Consider the following 22,544-nt stretch of genomic DNA (forward strand, 5'->3'; position numbering starts at 1 on the left):
CAGGGGCTGATTGCAACAACCATTAAAACCACAAAGTGACTCATCTCCAAGCCGGTACATGGTGTGTCTGGGCGAGGTTGCTGTGTGTCTGGGCGAGGTTGCTGTGTGTCTGGGCGAGGTTGCTGTGTGTCTGGGCGAGGGCGCTGTGTGTCTGGGCGAGGGCGCTGTGTGTCTGGGCGAGGGCGCTGCGGGTCTGGGCGAGGTTGCTGTGTGTCTGGGCGAGGTTGCTGTGTGTCTGGGCGAGGGCGCTGTGTGTCTGGGCGAGGGCGCTGTGTGTCTGGGCGAGGGCGCTGCGGGTCTGGGCGAGGGCGCTGCATGTCTGGGCGAGGGCGCTGCGGGTCTGGGCGAGGGCGCTGCGTGTCTGGGCGAGGGCGCTGCGGGTCTGGGCGAGGGCGCTGCGGGTCTGGGCGAGGGCGCTGCGGGTCTGGGCGAGGGCGCTGCGGGTCTGGGCGAGGGCGCTGCGTGTCTGGGCGAGGGCGCTGCGTGTCTGGGCGAGGGCGCTGCGGGTCTGGGCGAGGGCGCTGCGGGTCTGGGCGAGGGCGCTGCGGGTCTGGGCGAGGGCGCTGCGGGTCTGGGCGAGGGCGCTGCGGGTCTGGGCGAGGGCGCTGCGGGTCTGGGCGAGGGCGCTGCGTGTCTGGGCGAGGGCGCTGCGTGTCTGGGCGAGGGCGCTGCGTGTCTGGGCGAGGGCGCTGCGTGTCTGGGCGAGGGCGCTGCGGGTCTGGGCGAGGGCGCTGCGTGTCTGGGCGAGGGCGCTGCGTGTCTGGGCGAGGGCGCTGCGTGTCTGGGCGAGGGCGCTGCGTGTCTGGGCGAGGGCGCTGCGTGTCTGGGCGAGGGCGCTGCGTGTCTGGGCGAGGGCGCTGCGTGTCTGGGCGAGGGCGCTGCGTGTCTGGGCGAGGGCGCTGCGTGTCTGGGCGAGGGCGCTGCGTGTCTGGGCGAGGGCGCTGCGTGTCTGGGCGAGGGCGCTGCGTGTCTGGGCGAGGGCGCTGCGGGTCTGGGCGAGGGCGCTGCGTGTCTGGGCGAGGGCGCTGCGTGTCTGGGCGAGGGCGCTGCGGGTCTGGGCGAGGGCGCTGCGTGTCTGGGCGAGGGCGCTGCGTGTCTGGGCGAGGGCGCTGCGTGTCTGGGCGAGGGCGCTGCGTGTCTGGGCGAGGGCGCTGCGAGTCTGGGCGAGGGCGCTGCGTGTCTGGGCGAGGGCGCTGCGTGTCTGGGCGAGGGCGCTGCGTGTCTGGGCGAGGGCGCTGCGTGTCTGGGCGAGGGCGCTGCGTGTCTGGGCGAGGGCGCTGCGTGTCTGGGCGAGGGCGCTGCGAGTCTGGGCGAGGGCGCTGCGTGTCTGGGCGAGGGCGCTGCGTGTCTGGGCGAGGGCGCTGCGTGTCTGGGCGAGGGCGCTGCGTGTCTGGGCGAGGGCGCTGCGTGTCTGGGCGAGGGCGCTGCGTGTCTGGGCGAGGGCGCTGCGTGTCTGGGCGAGGGCGCTGCGTGTCTGGGCGAGGGCGCTGCGTGTCTGGGCGAGGGCGCTGCGTGTCTGGGCGAGGGCGCTGCGGGTCTGGGCGAGGGCGCTGCGGGTCTGGGCGAGGGCGCTGCGGGTCTGGGCGAGGGCGGGAACCTGGACTGGGCATAGAGTGGAGGCCGATGAACTCAACCGGGCATCGAGGAGAGGGTGAGGAACTGCCCTGGATATTGCCTATGGGTGAGGAACTCTCCCGGGCAGTGGGGACAGGGTGAGGGTCTCTCCCGTGCAGTGGGCACAGGGTGAGGGTCTCTCCCGGGCAGTGGGGACAGGGTGAGGGTCCCTCCCGGGCAGTGGGGACAGGGTGAGGGTCTCTCCCGGGCAGTGGGGACAGGGTGAGGGTCCCTCCCGGGCAGTGGGGACAGGGTGAGGGTCCCTCCCGGGCAGTGGGGACAGGGCGAGGGTCCCTCCCGGGCAGTGGGGACAGGGTGAGGGTCCCTCCCGGGCAGTGGGGACAAGGTGAGGGTCCCTCCCGGGCAGTGGGGACAGGGTGAGGGTCCCTCCCGTGCAGTGGGCACAGGGTGAGGGTCTCTCCCGGGCAGTGGGGACAGGGTGAGGGTCCCTCCCGGGCAGTGGGGACAGGGTGAGGGTCTCTCCCGGGCAGTGGGGACAGGGTGAGGGTCCCTCCCGGGCAGTGGGGACAGGGTGAGGGTCCCTCCCGGGCAGTGGGGACAGGGCGAGGGTCCCTCCCGGGCAGTGGGGACAGGGTGAGGGTCCCTCCCGGGCAGTGGGGACAAGGTGAGGGTCCCTCCCGGGCAGTGGGGACAGGGTGAGGGTCCCTCCCGGGCAGTGGGGACAGGGTGCGGGACTTGCCTGGGCATCGGGGAAGAGATTGTGAATCCTGCATATTAGGGCGAGAGTGTTACTGGGTTAATTAAGTGGAAGCATAAGTGGTATACTTATTGTGAAGATGACTCATACTAAAATAGAATGATTGCAAATTTTCTGAATGTTAGTTTAACTAAGAAATTAATTTTGAACGAGATAAATGAGAGATGTTGCACTTTGGTATAAGGTCTCAGGATGTCTGTCATGAAATCCATTGATCTCTGCGGCAGTGGGTGCTAATCTAGGAATTAGTTTGGTTGTAACATTTAAGGAACGGGATGTTTTCATGCTTGGTGCATTGATTCCTGTTTTGTAACAAGGCTGTTCCCCTTTGGGAGGGTTTTTCGGGTCTGCACACCACTTCAAAGGTCAGCGAGCCGCTCTTTCTGAGGCACTCAGTATTGGGAAGGAAGCTTGCAAGTGTCATACACTCAGAAACAGGTCGCAGTTTTGTATAAAAAGTTTGAGAAACGGCAGTGTGGACCAGAGGGTAAAGAGGGCTGTTGGGGAAAAACTCCCCCTTTGGAGCAGTGGTGTTCAGCTAGGCACGGCCATAGATCTGAAAGTGTGCTTGTGAGCATGTGTTGAGTGTACTCGAGAATCTTGGAAGACAAGATCGGAACTCTGAGGTGGGCCATTGTTAAAGCCATTCGAGTATGAGGGTCCTTCGGAGAGAATTCCACAGAGATCGAGACTGAAAACCCTGGTTAGAAAGACAAAGTCTATGGGTTTGGTTGACCCCCCCACTCCCGACTTATAAAAAAATCTCTATTCCAACTGCATTCAGTTTTGACGTTCATATTGCAAAAAAGGATATTGAGATCCATGGAAGAATCCATTGAATCCCTATAGTGCAGAAAGAGGCAATTCGGCCCATCGAGTCTGCGCCAACGCTCTGAAAGAGCACCCTATCTAGGCCCACTCCCCTGCCCAATCCCCGTAACCCCACTTAACTTGCGCATCTTTGGACACGAAGGGTAATTATGGGCAGCATGGTAGCACAAGTGGATAGCACTGTGACTTCACAGCGCCAGTGTCCCAGGTTCAATTCCCCGCTGGGTCACTGTGCAGCGTCTGCACGTTCTCCCCGTGTCTACGTGGGTTTCCTCCGGGTGCTCCGGTTTCCTCCCACAGTCTAAAGACGTGCAGGTTAGGTGGATTGGCCATGCTAAATTGCCCTTCGTGACTAAAAAAGGTTTAGGAGGGGTTATTGGGTTACGGGGATAGGGTGGAAGTGAGGGCTTGGGTGGGTCGGTGCAGACTTGATGGGCCGAATGGCCTCCTTCTGCACTGTATGTTCTATGTTCTAATTATCATGGCCAATCCACCTAACCTAGAACATAGAAAAATACAGCACAGAACAGGCCCTTCGAACTTTTGTCCTAGATTAAGAACAAATTAATCTACACCCCATCATTCTACCGTAATCCATGTACCTATCCAATAGCCGCTTGAAGGTCCCTAATGTTTTCGACTCAACTACTTCTACAGACAGTGCATTCCATGCCCCTACTACTCTCTGGGTAAAGAACCTACCTCTGACATCCCCCTATATCTTCCACCATTCACCTTAAATTTATGTCTCCTTGTAATGGTTTGTTCTACGCGGGGAAAAAGTCTCTGACTGTCTACTCTATTTATTCCCCTGATCATCTTATAAACCTCTATCAAGTCTCCCCTCATCCTTCTCCGTTCTAATGAGAAAAGGCCTAGCACCCTCAACCTTTCCTCGTAAGACCTACTCTCCATTCCAGGCAACATCCTGGTAAATCTCCTTTGCACCTTTTCCAAAGCTTCCACATCCTTCCTAAAATGAGGTGACCAGAACTGCACACAGTACTCCAAATGTGGCCTGACCAAGGTTTTGTACAGCTGCATCATCACCTCACGACTCTGCTAATGAACGCTAACACACCATAGGCCTTTTTCACAGCTCTATTCCCTTGAGTGGCAACTTTCAAAGATCTATGAAGATAGACCCCAATATCTCTCTGCTCCTCCACATTGCCAAGAACCCTACCGTTAACCTTGCATTCCGCATTCATATTTGTCCTTCCAAAATGGACAACCTCACACTTGTCAGGGTTAAACTCCATCTGCCACTTCTCAGCCCAGCTCTGCATCCTATCTATGTCTTTTTGCAGCCGACAACAGCCCTCCTCGCTATCCACAACACCACCAATCTTTGTATCATCTGCAGATGTACTGACCCACCCTTCAACTCCCTCATCCAAGTCATTAATGGAAATCACAAACAGCAAAGGACCCAGGACTGATCCCTGCGGTACGCCACTGGTAACTGCCATCCACCACCACCCTCTGACTTCTATAGGTTAGCCAATTTGTTATCCAACTGACCAAATTTCCCACCATCCCATGCCTCCTGACTTTCTGGACATCTTTGGACACTAAGGGGTAATTAAGCATGGGCCAATCCACCTAACGTGGACATCTTTGGATCGTGGGAGGAAACTAGAGCCCTGGAGGAAACCCATGCTGACATGGGGAGAACATGCGTACTCCACATAGCCACCCAAGGTCGGAATCAAACCCGGGTTCCTGGTGCTGTGAGAACATAAGAACTAGGAACAGGAGTAGGCCATCTGGCCCCTCGAGCCTGCTCCGCCGTTCAATGAGATCATGGCTGATCTTTTGTGGATTCAGCTCCACTTTCCGGCCCGAACACCATAACCCTTAATCCCTTTATTCTTCAAAAAACTATCTATCTTTATCTTTAAAACATTTAATGAAGGAGTCTCAACTGCTTCACTGGGCAAGGAATTCCATAGATTCACAACCCTTTGGGTGAAGAAGTACAGTCCCAGCCTACTCAACCTCTGCTCGTAATCCAACCCCTTCAGCTCTGGGATTAACCTAGTGAATCTCCTCTGCACACCCTCCAGTGCCAGTACGTCCTTTCTCAAGTACGGAGACCAAAACTGAACACAATACTCCAGGTGTGGCCTCACTAACACCTTATACAATTGCAGCTTAACCTCCCGAGTCTTAAACTCCATCCCTCTAGCAATGAAGGACAAAAATCCATTTGCCGCCTTAATCACCTGTTGCACCTGTAAACCAAAGTTTTGCGACTCATGCACTAGCACACCCAGGTATCTCTGCACAGCAGCATGTTTTAATATTTTATCATTTAAATAACAATCCCTTTTGCTGTTATTCCTACCAAAATGGATAACCTCACATTTGTCAACATTGTATTCCATTTGCCAGACCCTAGCCCATTCACTTAACCTATCCAAATCCCTCTGCAGACTTCCAGTATCCTCTGCACTTTTTGCTTTACCGCTCATCTTAGTGTCATCTGCAAACTTGGACACATTGCCCTTGGTCCCCAACTCCAAATCATCTAGGTAAAGGCAGCAGTGTTAATCACTGTGCTACCATGCTGCCCATAACCACAGTGCCGCTGTGCCGCCCATTCCATAAAATCCCTACAGTGCAGAAGGAGGCCATTTGATATTGAGGAATGTGTAAAATAGCTTTGTAAGGATGATGCCAGGTGCTTATTTTGTCTTCCAATGTTACAGGCCTCTGAAACCTCTCCGTCCCAACAGTTTGAGACTCCCAAGTGACTCTGAGGCCGAGTCAGACTCGCGAGCCAGTTCCCCAAACTCCACCATCTCCAACAACAGCAGTGAGGGCTTCGGAGGATTCATGTCATTCGCAAGTAAGTGTAACATGCACACGCAGTAATATATTCCTGACAACCAGTTGATAAGGAATATATATGATCTCTCTCTCTTTCTCTTTCTCTCTCTCTTTTTCTCTCTCTCTCTCTCCCCCGCCTACGGTCACCTGGGATTAAGGCAACTTTAATTTCCTTGTGCTGTATGTACTATTCACTCTATACATTCAATGTGAGTCGTACAGCCCGACGGGGTTCTGTACAATTCCACCCCCCTCAGTTCCCTCTGGCTGAAAGGTCTTGGATAGCAACCTTCCCCCATTGCGTCTCTGCAATAGCTGCCCCAAGCTTTAGTACGTCCCGAAGCATGTAGTCCTGTCCTTTGGAATGTGCCAGTCTGAAACACTTGCACTGGAAGACCATCAGGTTTTGTTAGACCAAAGAATGTCTTCCACCGAGTTGATGATCCTCCAGCAACAGCTGATGTATGTGCCGGTATGTGTTTCTGGGAACAGCTCGTAGAACAGAGTCCTGCATCACAGAGCTGCTCGGAATGAACCTCAACAAAAACCACCTCCTCTCTCTGTCCAGACCTTCTTTGCAAAGGCACATTCCACAAAGGAGGTGTACAATGGCCTCTTTCCGACGACAGTCACCTTGAGAGACTCCAGGTATGCAGGAACGATCTGACAGGGAGGGTTTTTATCACTATCAGCCAAGATAGGTCTTGGTGCTTGTTTAAAAGTTCTTGCGATGAGGCATTCTGCCAAATGACCTCGTCAGTCTGCTCGGATACCCGCCTGGCAGGATCCACCATATCAGAGAAAAGCAAATTACTGAGGATGCTGGAATCTGAAACAAAAATATTGAAGATTCTCAGCAGGTCTGACAGCATCTGTGGAGAGAGAAGGGAGCTAATGGTTCGAGTTTGGATGACTCTTCATCAAAGCTTGGCTCCCTTTTCTCTCCCCAGATGCTGTCCTGCTAAGAGGATCCACCGTCTCCTTTTCCCAAAGGGCCTCAAAGACGTTACATGCAGACCAGTGCTTGTATGAACTCATTGTACTGAATCTCTCCTCAGGTAGCCCTGTCTTCCTTATTCTCAATCTAGTGAGTCTTTTTCACACCTTTCTTGGACAAAAGGAGGCCAAAACTGTGCACAGTGATCATGTGTTCTCACCAAAACCCTTTAAATTGCAGGAAGACTCCCTTACTCTTACACTGGAACACCGTCTCAATAAAGGCTGTCGCGCCATTTTCCTGCCTAGTTGTTCACAGTGCCTCAGTGTTAACTTTGTGACTTGTGGAGTGGACAAGGACTTCCTAAATCCCTCTGAATGCTAATGTTCAATACTCTCTTGCTCATTTCAAAAAAATGCTTTTCTATTCCTCATTCCAAAGTAGTCAATTGCACATTTTCTCACATTTTACTCTATCTGGCACCTTCTTGCTTGCCCAATTCACTGATGTGCCTGTTGAATGGATATATATAATAAGCTTCAATGAAATTACTGTGAAAAGCCCCTGGTTGCCACATTCGAGCGCCTATTCGGGGAGGCCAGTACGGGAATTATTAACCCGTGCTGCTGCCTTGTTCTGCATTACAAGCCAGCTGTTTAGCCCACTGTGCTAAACCAGCTCCTATAGTACCCAGGCCGTAGTCTGTCGAAGGTGTGCTGCATTGCGGCAGTGCTGTTATTTGTGTTTAGCGATGTCAAATATGTATTGAAAGCAGACTGCTGCAATGTCAGCTCTGAGATGGGTGACAGGGTATATTCACCAGAATGTTTTTGTGCATTACCCGCAGGTAATATCTACAAGAGCCGCGGAAGCAGCTTCAGCCTCTCTAACCTAGCTCTACCATCCAAAGCAGGACGAGACAAGAGCACACCGTTCCCTAGCCTCAAAGGTAGAGATCTTTCTATCTGCTATTTGACTTGTGAATGCTTCATACATGCAGAGGGTTGCAGCGTGTTTAGTTGCTGACCTCTGTCAGCGTTTGTTCAAGGATGCCACTGAGGCACTCTGTGTCATCCTTGTTTTCAATCCCTCTATGGCCTTGCTCGTCCCCCTCTCTGGAACCTTTGCCAATCCAGCAACGCTGTTCCTCCAGTTCCGGCCTTTTGCATGTCCCCAGCTGCCTTCACTTCATGCCTTTAGCTGCCAAGGCCCTAACCTCTGGATTTCCCTCCCTAAACCTCTCCCCTCTCTACTTCTCTCTCTCTCCCGGCCTTTTAAAATGCTTCTTAAAACCTACCGCTTGACTAAACTTATGGTCACCTGTCCCTCTGTGAGTCGTGATGTTTGTCTAATTACACTTGGAACATTTTACTGTGTTAAATAAATGCAACCAGTTGTGTTTTGCTGCCTCTCTGTGGATTGTAGAAGCATTTCTGTTTTAGCCCATTACTAATTCTCTTTTCGAGGAGGACTACAAAGAGGTTTGAATTCCCTCATTTATCCTTCCATTTATTTTGGAACCCAAATGTCCTTTTCCTGCATATCTCCACACCTCTCGCACCCCCAACCCCACCAGTTTTGCGCAGCGCTGACCCTTTTGTTGTTCCTGGTTTCTTCCTCTGCACTCCTGCCAGCCATCCCACTCTACCCAGCTTGTGCAGCCCTGCCGCATCTCTGTGGTTAGTATGTGTCGGTATGTCTCTATTAGTTCATTTTGCTGCTTTCTGTGTTGTGTCAGTGTGCATTAGGAAGGGACACCGAATTGAGCTACTTGCATGTGGGGGTGACAACGGCGAAGAGAGTGTTGACAGTTTCTTGGTGGCAGGATCTCGGGTTAAACACATTTTCTGTCCACTACACAAAATAATGGATCCCAGTATTATGATCCTGGGCGTTTGCTCAGAAACCGAACAGAACCCCAATTTTTTTAAATTTGTGAAGCTGTGAGGAAAGGATGCTATGACCAGGAGTGACTCCATGCACAAATCAGGATATGATGCATTAAAACTAACTTTATTACCAATGCAGGATTAAACTAACTTTTAACCAGCACAGAAAATACAGCTTACAATTGCAGGCAAACAATGCTTAACAATAAAATGAAACAGACTAACTCCTAACTGCTATCTTCTTTATCTCCAATCAAGCAAAACCCATCTCGGGTCAAAACCCACTTTTAAATACTGTTAGAAAACATAGGAATACTTACTGCTTAGAGTTACCTTGAAAAAAACTGCTTGGAGGGAGAGCTCTTTCAGGAAAGAGCCTGCAGATTCTTGTCTGTGTGAAACCATTTTTTAAAATTTTAAGTATTTTATTGAAGCATTTGTAATTTTCACAATTCAGCATATTGAATTGAACCACGTACCCCACTTCTCGCGCCCTATCCCCAATTACCCATATACTAAATTCCCTGTCCTTATTTAACATTACCATGCCTCCTATTTTTCTCCCCCCATCCCCCTTTTTCTTTTTCACCCCTTACTGCTGACGTTCAGTTTTTGTTAAAGAACTGCCAAATCTTAAAGCCCCCATCCAGCCCCCCCCGGGACAAACCGGTGATTGTCACAGATCGGTGACCACACTGACGCCCCCTCCAGTCTCATGTGCTGCATCCATTGCCCCCCACACCCTCAGGGCTGCCATCACCACAGGACTTGTGGAGTACCGAGCCAGCGAGAACAGCAGGGGCACCGTCAGTAAAGCCTCCAGACTCGTACCTTTGCAGGATGCTGCCTACATCCGCTCCCAGACCAACCCCTCCCTCACTACCCACTTCCTGACCATCGATATGTTGGCAGCCCAGTAATAGTTAATAAAGCTCGGGAGAGCCAATCCTTCCCCCTTCCCCGCTGGCCCATTCCACGAGTGCCCTTCTTACTCTCGGGGTTTTACCCGACCAGATAAACCTCGACATCACCAAATTAATACTTCTGAAAAAAGCCTTTGGGACAAAAATCGGGAGACACTGGAAAAACGAAAAGCAGTCTCGGAAGGACCGTCATCTTCACCTTCTGAACCCTCCCCGCCAGCGTCAGTGAGAGCATGTCCCATCTACAACAATCCCTTCTCATTTGATCCACTGCTTTGCCCAAATTTAACTTGTGAAGCCGCTCCACAAATCCCTGCCCAAACCCAAACCTGCCTAAAATATCCCATAGATACTTCCACTCCACTCGGTCGCCCATAGATACTTCCACTCCACTCGGTCGATCAAACCATTTTTTAACGTGACAGCTCTTTCCTTAAGCTGCTATTCTGTTCACAGTCAAATCTAAACTGACTTACCCACTGCTAGAGACCTGGTGCAGAGCTAGCTCCTCACATTAGTTACATCATCCTTAACCTAAAATTCCATGGCTGATTACTTAAGTTTCAGTGCAATATTTCTAATTATCCACTCCCCAGAAATCATAACAAAAATCTATTTGGCTTGTCCTTTTACACATGAGGATGATCTCACTTTTACAATGCCTTAATTACTCCTTCCAGATCCACAGTGTCTGTCTGTCTTTTGAACCAGGAGTTTAAAAAAAATTACTGCAGCAGATATATGCACACTAACCCAAGCATTTAACACAGGGCAGCATGGTACCACAGTGGTTAGCACTGCTGCTTCACAGCTCCAGGGACCCGGATTCAAGTCTGGCCTCGGGTGACTTTCTCCCCGTGTCTGTGTGGGTTTTCTCTGGGTGCTCCGGTTTCCTCCCACAGTCCAAAGATGTGCAGATTAGGTGGATTGGCAATGCTAAATTGCCCCCAAGTGTCCAAATGGTTAGGTCGGGTTACTGAGTTTACAGGGATAGGGTGGAGGAGTGAGCTTAAGTAGGGTGCTCTTTCCAAGACCTGGTGGGCTGAATGGCCTTCTGCACTGTAAATTCTATGAAATCCATTACTGCGCAACATAGGGGCAGCACGGTAGCATGGTGGTTAGCATAAATGCTTCACAGCTCCAGGGTCCCAGGTTCAATTCCCGGCTGGGTCACTGTCTGTGCGGAGTCTGCACGTCCTCCCCGTGTGTGTGTGGGTTTCCTCCGGGTGCTCCGGTTTCCTCCTACAGTCCAAAGATGCGCGGGTTAGGTGGATTGGCCATGCTAAATTGCCCTTAGTGTCCTAAAAAGTAAGGTTAATTGGGGGGGGTTACTGGTATAGGGTGGATGCGTTGGCTTCAGTAGGGTGATCATTGCTCGGCACAACATCGAGGGCCGAAGGGCCTGTTCTGTGCTGTACTGTTCTATGTTTCTATAGGGGCTGGTTTAGTACAGTGAGTGGGCTAAACAGCTGGCTTGTAATGCAGACAGGGTCAGCAGCGCGGGTTCAATTCCCGTACCGGCCTCCCTGAACAGGAGCCGGAATGTGGCGACTAGGGGCTTTACACACTAACTTCATTGAAGTCTATGTGTGACAATAAGTTATTATTATTATTACTACATACAATACAATATCTATCTGAAATTCCCACATTCACCACACGGGCAAGGTTGGACTGGCCTCATGGGCACTGAAATTAGCACTTCACTACGGATAGGGATGATGCAGTCATTCCAGTTAAAGAGGAGGAGTGTTAAGTATTAGGACGGTGGTGAGTTAAATCAAAAATTGGCTCAGTGACAAGAAACAAAGGATGTGTTTGCAAATGGAAAACAGTTTCCGGGAACTTTCCACAGGGCTCTGTCTTGGTGTTGTTTATATTAATGATTTAGATTTAAATGTTGCGGGGGGGGGGGATGATTGGGAAATTTGTAGATGACAAAAGTTGGCCTTGGAGTTGATAGTAAAGAGGATAGCTGTCGACTCCGGAATGATATCAATGGTTTAGTTGAGTGGGCAGAGAAATGGGAAATGGAATTCAATCCAGAAAGGAATGAGAGAACGCTACGGGAAAGCAAACCAAGCAAGGGAATACTGAATAAAGGGAATTAAATTTAGAGGAAGTGAGAAACCTTGGAGTGCATGTCCACAGGTCCCTGAAGTTGGCTGGACAGATGGACAAGATGGTCAAGAAAGAATATGGTCTGTTTCATTCCATATGACCCAACAAGGGAACAGACCATCATGGACAGGGTGTTGTGCCATGAGAAAGGCTTAATTGGCAATCTAGTTGTGAGAGAACCCTTGGGGATGGATGACCATAATATGGTAGAATTCTTTATCAAGGTGAATAGTGAGGTAGTTGATTCTGAGACCAGGGTCCTGAACCTCAATGAGGTAACTATAATTGTATTGAGGCATGAGCTGACGATGATGGACCTGGAAAGGAAAGGACAGTGGACAGTCAATGGCAGGCATTCAAGGGACGAAAAGGTGAACTCTAAAAGTTGTTTATTCCTATTTGGTGTTGGCGCAGGAATAGAAAGGGAACCATGGCCAAACCATGGCTTACAAGAAAAATTAGAGATAGTATTTATATTCAAGGAAGAGGCATACATATTAACAAGAAAAAGCGATAGACCTGACGATTGGGAACAGTTTAAAATTCAGTGGCGGACCAAGAGATTGATTAAGAAGGCGAAAGTGCAATATAAATTCTATGAAATTCTAGCGGGGAAGAGGGGAACATAAAAACTGACTGTAAAAGTTTCTCTAGGTATGTAAAGAGAAAAAGACTGATAAAAGTAAGCAGGCATAAAGAAGGTAAATGGTATGTTGGCCTTCATAGCGAAAGGATTTGAGTACAGGAATAGGGATGTTTTACTGCAATTGCACAGGGCATTGGTGATGCCACAGTTGGAGTATTCTGTGCAGATTTGGTGTCCTTATTTGAGGAAGGATGTTCTTGCTATGGTGGGTGTGCAGCAAAGGTTTACCAGACTGATTCCTGGGATGGTGGGACTGACATATGAGGAGAGACTAAATCGGTTAGGATTATATTCATTGGAGTTTAGAAGAGAGAGGGGACTCATAGAAGCCTATAAAATTTGGATTAGACCGGGTGGATTCAGGAGAATGTTGGGGGGGGGGGGGGGGGGGGGGAGAAATTTCTTCACCCAGACAGTGGAATTTGCAACCACAGAACGTAGTTGAGGCCAAAACGTTGTCATTTCAAGAAGGCATTAGCTCTTGGGGCTCAAGGGAATGGGGGGAAAGCAGGATCAGGATAATGAACTTGAAGATCAGCCAGGATTGTAATGAATGGCAGAGCAGGCTCGAAGGGCCGAATGGCTTCCTGCTTCTATTTTCTGTGTATGTTTTCCTTTATTGAGGTATTGACTACAAAAGCAGGGATATAATGCTGGAATTGTATAAAGTGCTGTTGAGACCACAAATGGAGTTTTGTATACAATTGTGGTCACACCATTACTGGAAGGACATAATTACTCCGGAGAGAGTGCAGAGGAGATTTTAAAAAAAAATGTTGCCAGGGCTTGAAAATTGCAACGATGAGGAGAGATAGGCTTGGGTTGTTTTTCTCAGAACAGAGGAGGCTCAGGGATGACCTAATTGAGGTGTAAAAAATTGTGAGGGGCCTGGATAGGGCAGACAGGGGAGATTTATTTCCTCGAGCAGAGGGCTCAGTTACCAGAGAACAGAGATTTCAGGTGATTGGTGCAATGCAGAGCTTCCCCAGGGATCACTGTACAGTGCAGAGCTTCCCCAGGGATCACTGGACAGTGCAGAGCTTCCCCAGGTATCACTGGACAGTGCAGAGCTTCCCCAGGGATCACTGTACAGTGCAGAGCTTCCCCAGGGATCACTGTACAGTGCAGCTTCCCCAGGGATCACTGTACAGTGCAGAGCTTCCCCAGGGATCACTGTACAGTGCAGAGCTTCACCAGGGATCACTGGACAGTGCAGAGCTTCCCCAGGGATCACTGTACAGTGCAGAGCTTCCCCAGGGATCACTGTACAGTGCAGCTTCCCCAGGGATCACTGTACAGTGCAGAGCTTCCCCAGGGATCACTGTACAGTGCAGAGCTTCCCCAGGGATCACTGGACAGTGCAGAGCTTCCCCAGGGATCACTGTACAGTGCAGAGCTTCCCCAGGGATCACTGTACAGTGCAGAGCTACTCCAGGGATACAGGACAGTGTGCAGCTTCCCCAGGGATCTCTGTACAGTGCAGAGCTTCCCCAGGGATCACTGTACAGTGCAGAGCTTCCCCAGGGATCACTGTACAGTGCAGAGCTTCCCCAGGGATCACTGGACAGTGCATAGCTTCCCCAGGTATCACTGTACAGTGCAGAGCTTCCCCAGGGATCACTGTACAGTGCAGAGCTTCCCCAGGGATTACTGGACAGTGCAGAGCTTCCCCAGGGATCAATGGACAGTGCAGCACTTCCCCAGGGATCACTGGACAGTGCATAGCTTGCCCAGGGATCACTGGACAGTGCAGAGCTTCCCCAGGGAATACTGGACAGTGCAGAGCTTCCCCAGGGATCACTGTACAGTGCAGAGCTTCTCAAGGGATCACTGTACAGTGCAGAGCTTCCCCAGGGATCACTGTACAGTGCAGAGCTTCCCCAGGGATCACTGTACAGTGCAGAGCTTCCCCAGGGATCACTGTACAGTGCAGAGCTTCCCCAAGGATCACTGGACAGTGCAGAGCTTCCCCAGGGATCACTGTACAGTGCAGAGCTTCTCAAGGGGTGGCACGGTGGCATAAGAGGTGGCACAATGTTACAGGGGTTAGCACTGCTGCTTCACAGCTCCAGTGTCTCAGGTTCAATTGGGTGACCGTGTAGAGTTTGCACGTTATCTCCGTGTGTGCGTGGGTTTCCTCCGGTTGCTCCGGTTTCCTCCCACAGGATGTGTAGTTTAGATGGATTGGCCATGGTAAATTACCCCTCAATTAGGTGGTGTTACGGGGTTATGGGGATAGGGTGGAAACCTGGACTTTTATGGGGGTGCTCTTTCCAAGGGCCGGTGCAGATTTGATGGGCCGAATGTCCTCTTAGTCCTGTAAATACTATGATTCTGGTTCAGCTCAGTGGGCGAGACATCTGATTTGTGATGCAGAACAAGGCCAGCAGCGCAGATTCAATTCCCGTACGAGATGAGAATTCTGAATTCTCCCTCTGTACCCGAACAGGCCCCGGAATGTGGCAACTAGGGGCTTTTCACAGTAACCTCATTGCGATGTTAATGCAAGTCTACTTGTGACAATAAAGGATCTTTGTCTTTATCTTTTGATCTTTTTTGTGATTCTATGGGGCAAGGATTAGAGTGAACTGAGGAAACATTTTTTTCCACCCAGAGGGGGGTGGGCAGCTGGAGTTCACCACCTGGAGTTGGTTGTTGAGGCTGAATCGCTCAACCTATTTAATGGCTTTCTGGATCTGCATCAGCAGGGCAACTAACCAGTTGCTGCAAAATAGGATACAATTGAGTGGCTAATTTTTATTTGGCCAGTGGCACACGATGGCCTGAATGGACCCTTTCCGCACTGAAACCGATCTATGGTGTTTGGGAATTGTGTCTCCCTCCTCTCCTCATCCCCCCCCGCCCCGCCCCGCTCACACCCTCTTTCCCCCCTCCCCTCCGCTCACACCCTCTCCCCTCCCCTCCGCACCCACCCTCTTCCCCCCCCCCTCGCTCCTCTCAAACCCTCTTCCCCCTCCACTCCGCTCACCCTCTTCCTCCCCTCCCCTCCGCTCACACCATCCCCCCCTCCCCTCCGCTCACACCCCTTCCGTCCCGTCCGCTCACACCCCTTCCGTCCCGTCCGCTCACACCCCTTCCGTCCCGTCCGCTCACACCCCTTCCGTCCCGTCCGCTCACACCCACTCTGTCCCGTCCGCTCACACCCACTCTGTCCCGTCCGCTCACACCCACTCTGTCCCGTCCGCTCACACCCCTTCCGTCCCGTCCGCTCACACCCACTCTGTCCCGTCCGCTCACACCCACTCTGTCCCGTCCGCTCACACCCCTCTGCCCCGTCCGCTCACACCCACTCTGCCCCCGTCCGCTCACACCCACTCTGCCCCCGTCCGCTCACACCCACTCTGCCCCCGTCCGCTCACACCCACTCTGCCCCCGCCGTCACACCCACCTGCCCCCGTCCGCTCACAGCCCACCTGCCCGTCCCTCACACCCACATATGCCCCGTCGCTCACACCCACTCTGCCCCCTTCTCACACCCACTCTGCCCCCGTCCGCTCACACCCACTCTGCCCCCGTCCGCTCACACCCACTCTGCCCCCGTCCGCTCACACACCCCTCTGCCCCGTCCGCTCACACCCACTCTGCCCCCGTCCGCTCACACCCACTCTGCCCCCCCCTCACACCCCTTCCGTCCCGTCCGCTCACACCTACTCTGCCCCCCCCGCTCACACCCACTCTGCCCCCCCGCTCACACCCACTCTGCCCCCCCCCGCTCACACCCACTCTGCCCCCCCGCTCACGCCCACTCTGCCCCCGTCCGCTCACACCCACTCTGCCCCCGTCCGCTCACACCCACTCTGCCCCCGTCCGCTCACACCCACTCTGCCCCCGTCCGCTCACACCCACTCTGCCCCCGTCCGCTCACACCCACTCTGCCCCGTCCGCTCACACCCCCTCTGCCCCCGTCCGCTCACACCCACTCTGCCCCCGTCCGCTCACACCCCCTCTGCCCCCGTCCGCTCACACCCACTCTGCCCCCGTCCGCTCACACCCACTCTGCCCCCGTCCGCTCACACCCACTCTGCCCCCGTCCGCTCACACCCACTCTGCCCCGTCCGCTCACACCCACTCTGCCCCCGTCCGCTCACACCCACTCTGCCCCCGTCCGCTCACACCCACTCTGCCCCCGTCCGCTCACACCCACTCTGCCCCCGTCCGCTCACACCCACTCTGCCCCCGTCCGCTCACACCCACTCTGGCCCCCGTCCGCTCACACCCACTCTGCCCCCGTCCGCTCACACCCACTCTGCCCCCGTCCGCTCACACCCACTCTGCCCCCGTCGGCTCACACCCACTCTGCCCCCGTCGCTCACACCCACTCTGCCCCCGTCCGCTCACACCCACTCTGCCCCGTCCGCTCACACCCACTCTGCCCCCGTCCGCTCACACCCACTCTGCCCTCGTCCGCTCACACCCACTCTGCCCTCGTCCGCTCACACCCACTCTTGCCCCCGTCCGCTCACACCCACTCTGCCCCCCCGCTCACACCCCTTCCGTCCCGTCTGCTCACACCCCCTCTGTCCCGTCCGCTCACACCCCCTCTGTCCCGTCCGCTCACACCCCCTCTGTCCCGTCCGCTCACACCCACTCTGCCCCCGTCCGCTCACACCCACTCTGCCCCCGTCCGCTCACGAACCCACTCTGCCCCCCGATCCGCTCACACCCACTCTGGCCCCCGTCCGCTCACCACCCACTCTGCCCCCGTCCGCTCACACCCACTTCTGCCCCGTCCGCTCACACCCACTCTGCCCCGTCCGCTCACACCCACTCTGCCACCCGTCCGCTCACACCCACTCTGCCCCCGTCCGCTCACACCCACTCTGCCCCCGTCCGCTCACACCCACTCTGCCCCCGTCCGCTCACACCCCACTCTGCCCCCGTCCGCTCACACCCACTCTGCCCCCCCGTCCGCTCACACCCACTCTGCCCCCGTCCGCTCACACACCCACTCTGCCCCCGTCCGCTCACACCCACTCTGCCCCCGTCCGCTCACACCCACTCTGCCCCCGTCCGCTCACACCCACTCTGCCCCCGTCCGCTCACACCCCTTCCGTCCCGTCCGCTCACACCCACTCTGTCCCGTCCGCTCACACCCACTCTGTCCCCGTCCGCTCACACCCCTCTGCCCCGTCCGCTCACACCCACTCTGCCCCCGTCCGCTCACACCCACTCTGCCCCCGTCCGCTCACACCCACTCTGCCCCCGTCCGCTCACACCCACTCTGCCCCCGTCCGCTCACCCCCCCCCTCTGCCCCGTCCGCTCACACCCACTCTGCCCCCGTCCGCTCACACCCACTTCTGCCCCCGTCCGCTCACACCCCCTCTGCCCCCGTCCGTCACACCCACTCTGCCCCCGTCCGCTCACACCCACTCTGCCCCCGTCCGCTCACACCCACTCTGCCCCCGTCCGCTCACACCCACTCTGCCCCCGTCCGCTCACACCCACTCTGCCCCCGTCCGCTCACACCCACTCTGCCCCCGTCCGCTCACACCCACTCTGCCCCCTGTCCGCTCACACCCACTCTGGCCCCGTCCGCTCACACCCACTCTGCCCCCGTCCGCTCACACCCACTCTGCCCCCGTCCCGCCTCACACCCACCTCTGCCCCCCGTCACGCTCACACCACTCCTGCCCCCGTCCGCTCACACCCACTTCTGCCCCCGTCCGCTCACACCCACTCTGCCCCGTCCGCTCACACCCACTCTGCCACCCCTCCGCTCACACCCACTCTGCCCCCGTCCGCTCACACCCACTCTGCCCCCGTCCGCTCACACCCACTCTGCCCCCGTCCGCTCACACCCACTCTGCCCCCGTCCGCTCACCCCCCTCTGCCCCCGTCGCTCACACACCCACTCTGCCCCCGTCCGCTCACACCCACTCTGCCCCCGTCTGCTCACACCACTCTGCCCCCGTCCGCTCACACCCACTCTGCCCCCGTCCGCTCACACCCACTCTGCCCCCGTCCGCTCACACCCACTCTGCCCCCGTCCGCTCACACCCACTCTGCCCCCGTCCGCTCACACCCACTCTGCCCCCGTCCGCTCACACCCACTCTGCCCCCGTCCGCTCACACCACTCTGCCCCCGTCCGCTCACACCCACTCTGCCCCCGTCCGCTCACACCCACTCTGCCCTCGTCCGCTCACACCCACTCTGCCCCCGTCCGCTCACACCACTCTGCCCCCGTCCGCTCACAACCCACTCTGCCCTCGTCCGCTCACACCCACTCTGCCCCCGTCCGCTCACACCCACTCTGCCCCCGTCCGCTCACACCCACTCTGCCCCCCCCGCTCACACCCCTTCCGCCCCGTCTGCTCACACCCCCTCTGTCCCGTCCGCTCACACCCCCTCTGTCCCGTCCGCTCACACCCCCTCTGTCCCGTCCGCTCACACCCACTCTGCCCCCGTCCGCTCACACCCACTCTGCCCCCGTCCGCTCACACCCACTCTGCCCCCGTCCGCTCACACCCACTCTGCCCCCGTCCGCTCACACCCACTCTGCCCCCGTCCGCTCACACCCACTCTGCCCCCCCCGCTCACACCCACTCTGCCCCCGTCCGCTCACACCCACTCTGCCCCCGTCCGCTCACACCCACTCTGCCCCCGTCCGCTCACACCCACTCTGTCCCGTCCGCTCACACCCACTCTGCCCCCGTCCGCTCACACCCACTCTGCCCCCGTCCGCTCACACCCACTCTGCCCCCGTCCGCTCACACCCACTCTGCCCAGTCCGCTCACACCCACTCTGCCCCCGTCCGCTCACACCCACTCTGCCCCCGTCCGCTCACACCCACTCTGCCCCCGTCCGCTCACACCCACTCTGCCCCCGTCCGCTCACACCCACTCTGCCCCCGTCCGCTCACACCCACTCTGCCCCCGTCCGCTCCACACCCACTCTGCCCCCGTCCGCTCACACCCACTCTGCCCCCGTCCGCTCACACCCACTCTGCCCCCGTCCGCTCACACCCACTCTGCCCCCGTCCGCTCACACCCACTCTGCCCCCCCCCGCTCACACCCCTTCCGTCCCGTCCGCTCACACCCACTCTGCCCCCCCCGCTCACACCACTCTGCCCCCCCCCCCGCTCACACCCACTCTGCCCCCCCCGCTCACACCCACTCTGCCCCCGTCCGCTCACACCCACTCTGCCCCCGTCCGCTCACACCCACTCTGCCCCCGTCCGCTCACACCCACTCTGCCCCCGTCCGCTCACACCCACTCTGCCCCCGTCCGCTCACACCCACTCTGCCCCGTCCGCTCAACCCACTCTGCCCCCGTCCGCTCACACCCACTCTGCCCCCGTCCGCTCACACCCACTCTGCCCCCGTCCGCTCACACCCACTCTGCCCCCGTCCGCTCACACCCACTCTGCCCCCGTCCGCTCACACCCAATCTGCCCCGTCCGCCTACACCCACTCTGCCCCCGTCCGCTCACACCCACTCTGCCCCCGTCCGCTCACACCCACTCTGCCCCCGTCCGCTCACACCCACTCTGCCCCCGTCCGCTCACACCCACTCTGCCCCCGTCCGCTCACACCCACTCTGCCCCCGTCCGCTCACACCCACTCTGCCCCCGTCCGCTCACACCCACTCTGCCCCCGTCCGCTCACACCCACTCTGCCCTCGTCCGCTCACACCCACTCTGCCCTCGTCCGCTCACACCCACTCTGCCCTCGTCCGCTCACACCCACTCTGCCCCCGTCCGCTCACACCCACTCTGCCCCCGTCCGCTCACACCCACTCTGCCCCCCCGCTCACACCCCTTCCGTCCCGTCTGCTCACACCCCCTCTGTCCCGTCCGCTCACACCCCCTCTGTCCCGTCCGCTCACACCCCCTCTGTCCCGTCCGCTCACACCCACTCTGCCCCCGTCCGCTCACACCCACTCTGCCCCCGTCCGCTCACACCCACTCTGCCCCCGTCCGCTCACACCCACTCTGCCCCCGTCCGCTCACACCCACTCTGCCCCCGTCCGCTCACACCCACTCTGCCCCCGTCCGCTCACACCCACTCTGCCCCCGTCCGCTCACACCCACTCTGCCCCCGTCCGCTCACACCCACTCTGCCCCCGTCCGCTCACACCCCTTCCGTCCCGTCCGCTCACACCCACTCTGTCCCGTCCGCTCACACCCACTCTGCCCCCGTCCGCTCACACCCACTCTGCCCCCGTCCGCTCACACCCACTCTGCCCCCGTCCGCTCACACCCACTCTGCCCCCCCCGCTCACACCCACTCTGCCCCCGTCCGCTCACACCCACTCTGCCCCCGTCCGTTCACACCCACTCTGCCCCCCCCCGCTCACACCCCTTCCGTCCCGTCCGCTCACACCCACTCTGCCCCCGTCCGCTCACACCCACTCTGCCCCCGTCCGCTCACACCCACTCTGCCCCCGTCCGCTCACACCCACTCTGCCCCCGTCCGCTCACACCCACTCTGCCCCCGTCCGCTCACACCCACTCTGCCCCCGCCCGCTCACACCCACTCTGCCCCGCCCGCTCACACCCACTCTGCCCCCGTCCGCTCACACCCACTCTGCCCCCCCGCTCACACCCCTTCCGTCCCGTCTGCTCACACCCCCTCTGTCCCGTCCGCTCACACCCCCTCTGTCCCATCCGCTCACACCCCCTCTGTCCCGTCCGCTCACACCCACTCTGCCCCCGTCCGCTCACACCCACTCTGCCCCCGTCCGCTCACACCCACTCTGCCCCCGTCCGCTCACACCCACTCTGCCCCCGTCCGCTCACACCCACTCTGCCCCCGTCCCGCTCACAACCCACTCTGCCCCCCCCCGCTCACACCCACTCTGCCCCCGTCCGCTCACACCTACTCTGCCCTCGTCCGCTCACACCCACTCTGCCCCCGTCCGCTCACACCCACTCTGCCCCCGTCCGCTCACACCCACTCTGCCCCCGTCCGCTCACACCCACTCTGCCCCCGTCCGCTCACACCCACTCTGCCCCCGTCCGCTCACACCCACTCTGCCCCCGTCCGCTCACACCCACTCTGCCCCCGTCCGCTCACACCCACTCTGCCCCCGTCCGCTCACACCCACTCTGCCCCCGTCCGCTCACACCCACTCTGCCCCCGTCCGCTCACACCCACTCTGCCCCCGTCCGCTCACACCCACTCTGCCCCCGTCCGCTCACACCCACTCTGCCCCCGTCCGCTCACACCCACTCTGCCCCCGTCCGCTCACACCCACTCTGTCCCGTCCGCTCACACCCCTTCCGTCCCGTCCGCTCACACCCACTCTGTCCCGTCCGCTCACACCCACTCTGCCCCGTCCGCTCACACCCACTCTGCCCCCGTCCGCTCACACCCACTCTGCCCCCGTCCGCTCACACCCACTCTGCCCCCCCCGCTCACACCCACTCTGCCCCCGTCCGCTCACACCCACTCTGCCCCCGTCCGTTCACACCCACTCTGCCCCCCCCGCTCACACCCCTTCCGTCCCGTCCGCTCACACCCACTCTGCCCCCGTCCGCTCACACCCACTCTGCCCCCGTCCGCTCACACCCACTCTGCCCCCGTCCGCTCACACCCACTCTGCCCCCGTCCGCTCACACCCACTCTGCCCCCGCCCGCTCACACCCACTCTGCCCCCGTCCGCTCACACCCACTCTGCCCCCGTCCGCTCACACCCACTCTGCCCCGTCCGCTCACACCCACTCTGCCCCCGTCCGCTCACACCCACTCTGCCCCCGTCCGCTCACACCCACTCTGCCCCCGTCCGCTCACACCCACTCTGCCCCCGTCCGCTCACACCCACTCTGCCCCCGTCCGCTCCCGCTCACATCCTCTGTACACCCGCTCACACCCACCTAGTCTCTCCGCGCCCCCGCTCACATCCTCTGTACGCCCACTCTGTCTCCCCCCCCGCCCCCGCTCACAATCTCTTTCTTCCCCCCAGCCCCCCCGCTCCCGCTCACAATCTCTTTCTTCCCCCCCCCCCCCCCCCCCCCCCCCCCCCATTCACAGCCCTTGTCCCGCCGTTGCTACCATCCTGTGTGCA

General features: G+C 57.5%; 1 protein-coding gene across 45 annotated transcripts in view; it reads left to right on the top strand.

The window, feature by feature from the left end:
• The window catches only part of madd (MAP-kinase activating death domain), a 224,091-nt gene that overhangs the window by 90,281 nt on the left and 111,266 nt on the right, over window positions 1-22,544 (top strand). For all 45 annotated transcript variants that reach the window (XM_038807261.1, XM_038807262.1, XM_038807290.1 and 42 more), the window contains 2 exons: window positions 5,878-6,017; window positions 7,783-7,884. In XM_038807261.1, coding sequence (XP_038663189.1) covers window positions 5,878-6,017; window positions 7,783-7,884 — 242 coding nt within the window. The remainder of the gene's footprint in view (window positions 1-5,877; window positions 6,018-7,782; window positions 7,885-22,544) is intronic.

This window comes from Scyliorhinus canicula, chromosome 9 (genome assembly GCF_902713615.1).
Source record: "Scyliorhinus canicula chromosome 9, sScyCan1.1, whole genome shotgun sequence".
Taxonomy (NCBI): domain Eukaryota; kingdom Metazoa; phylum Chordata; class Chondrichthyes; order Carcharhiniformes; family Scyliorhinidae; genus Scyliorhinus; species Scyliorhinus canicula.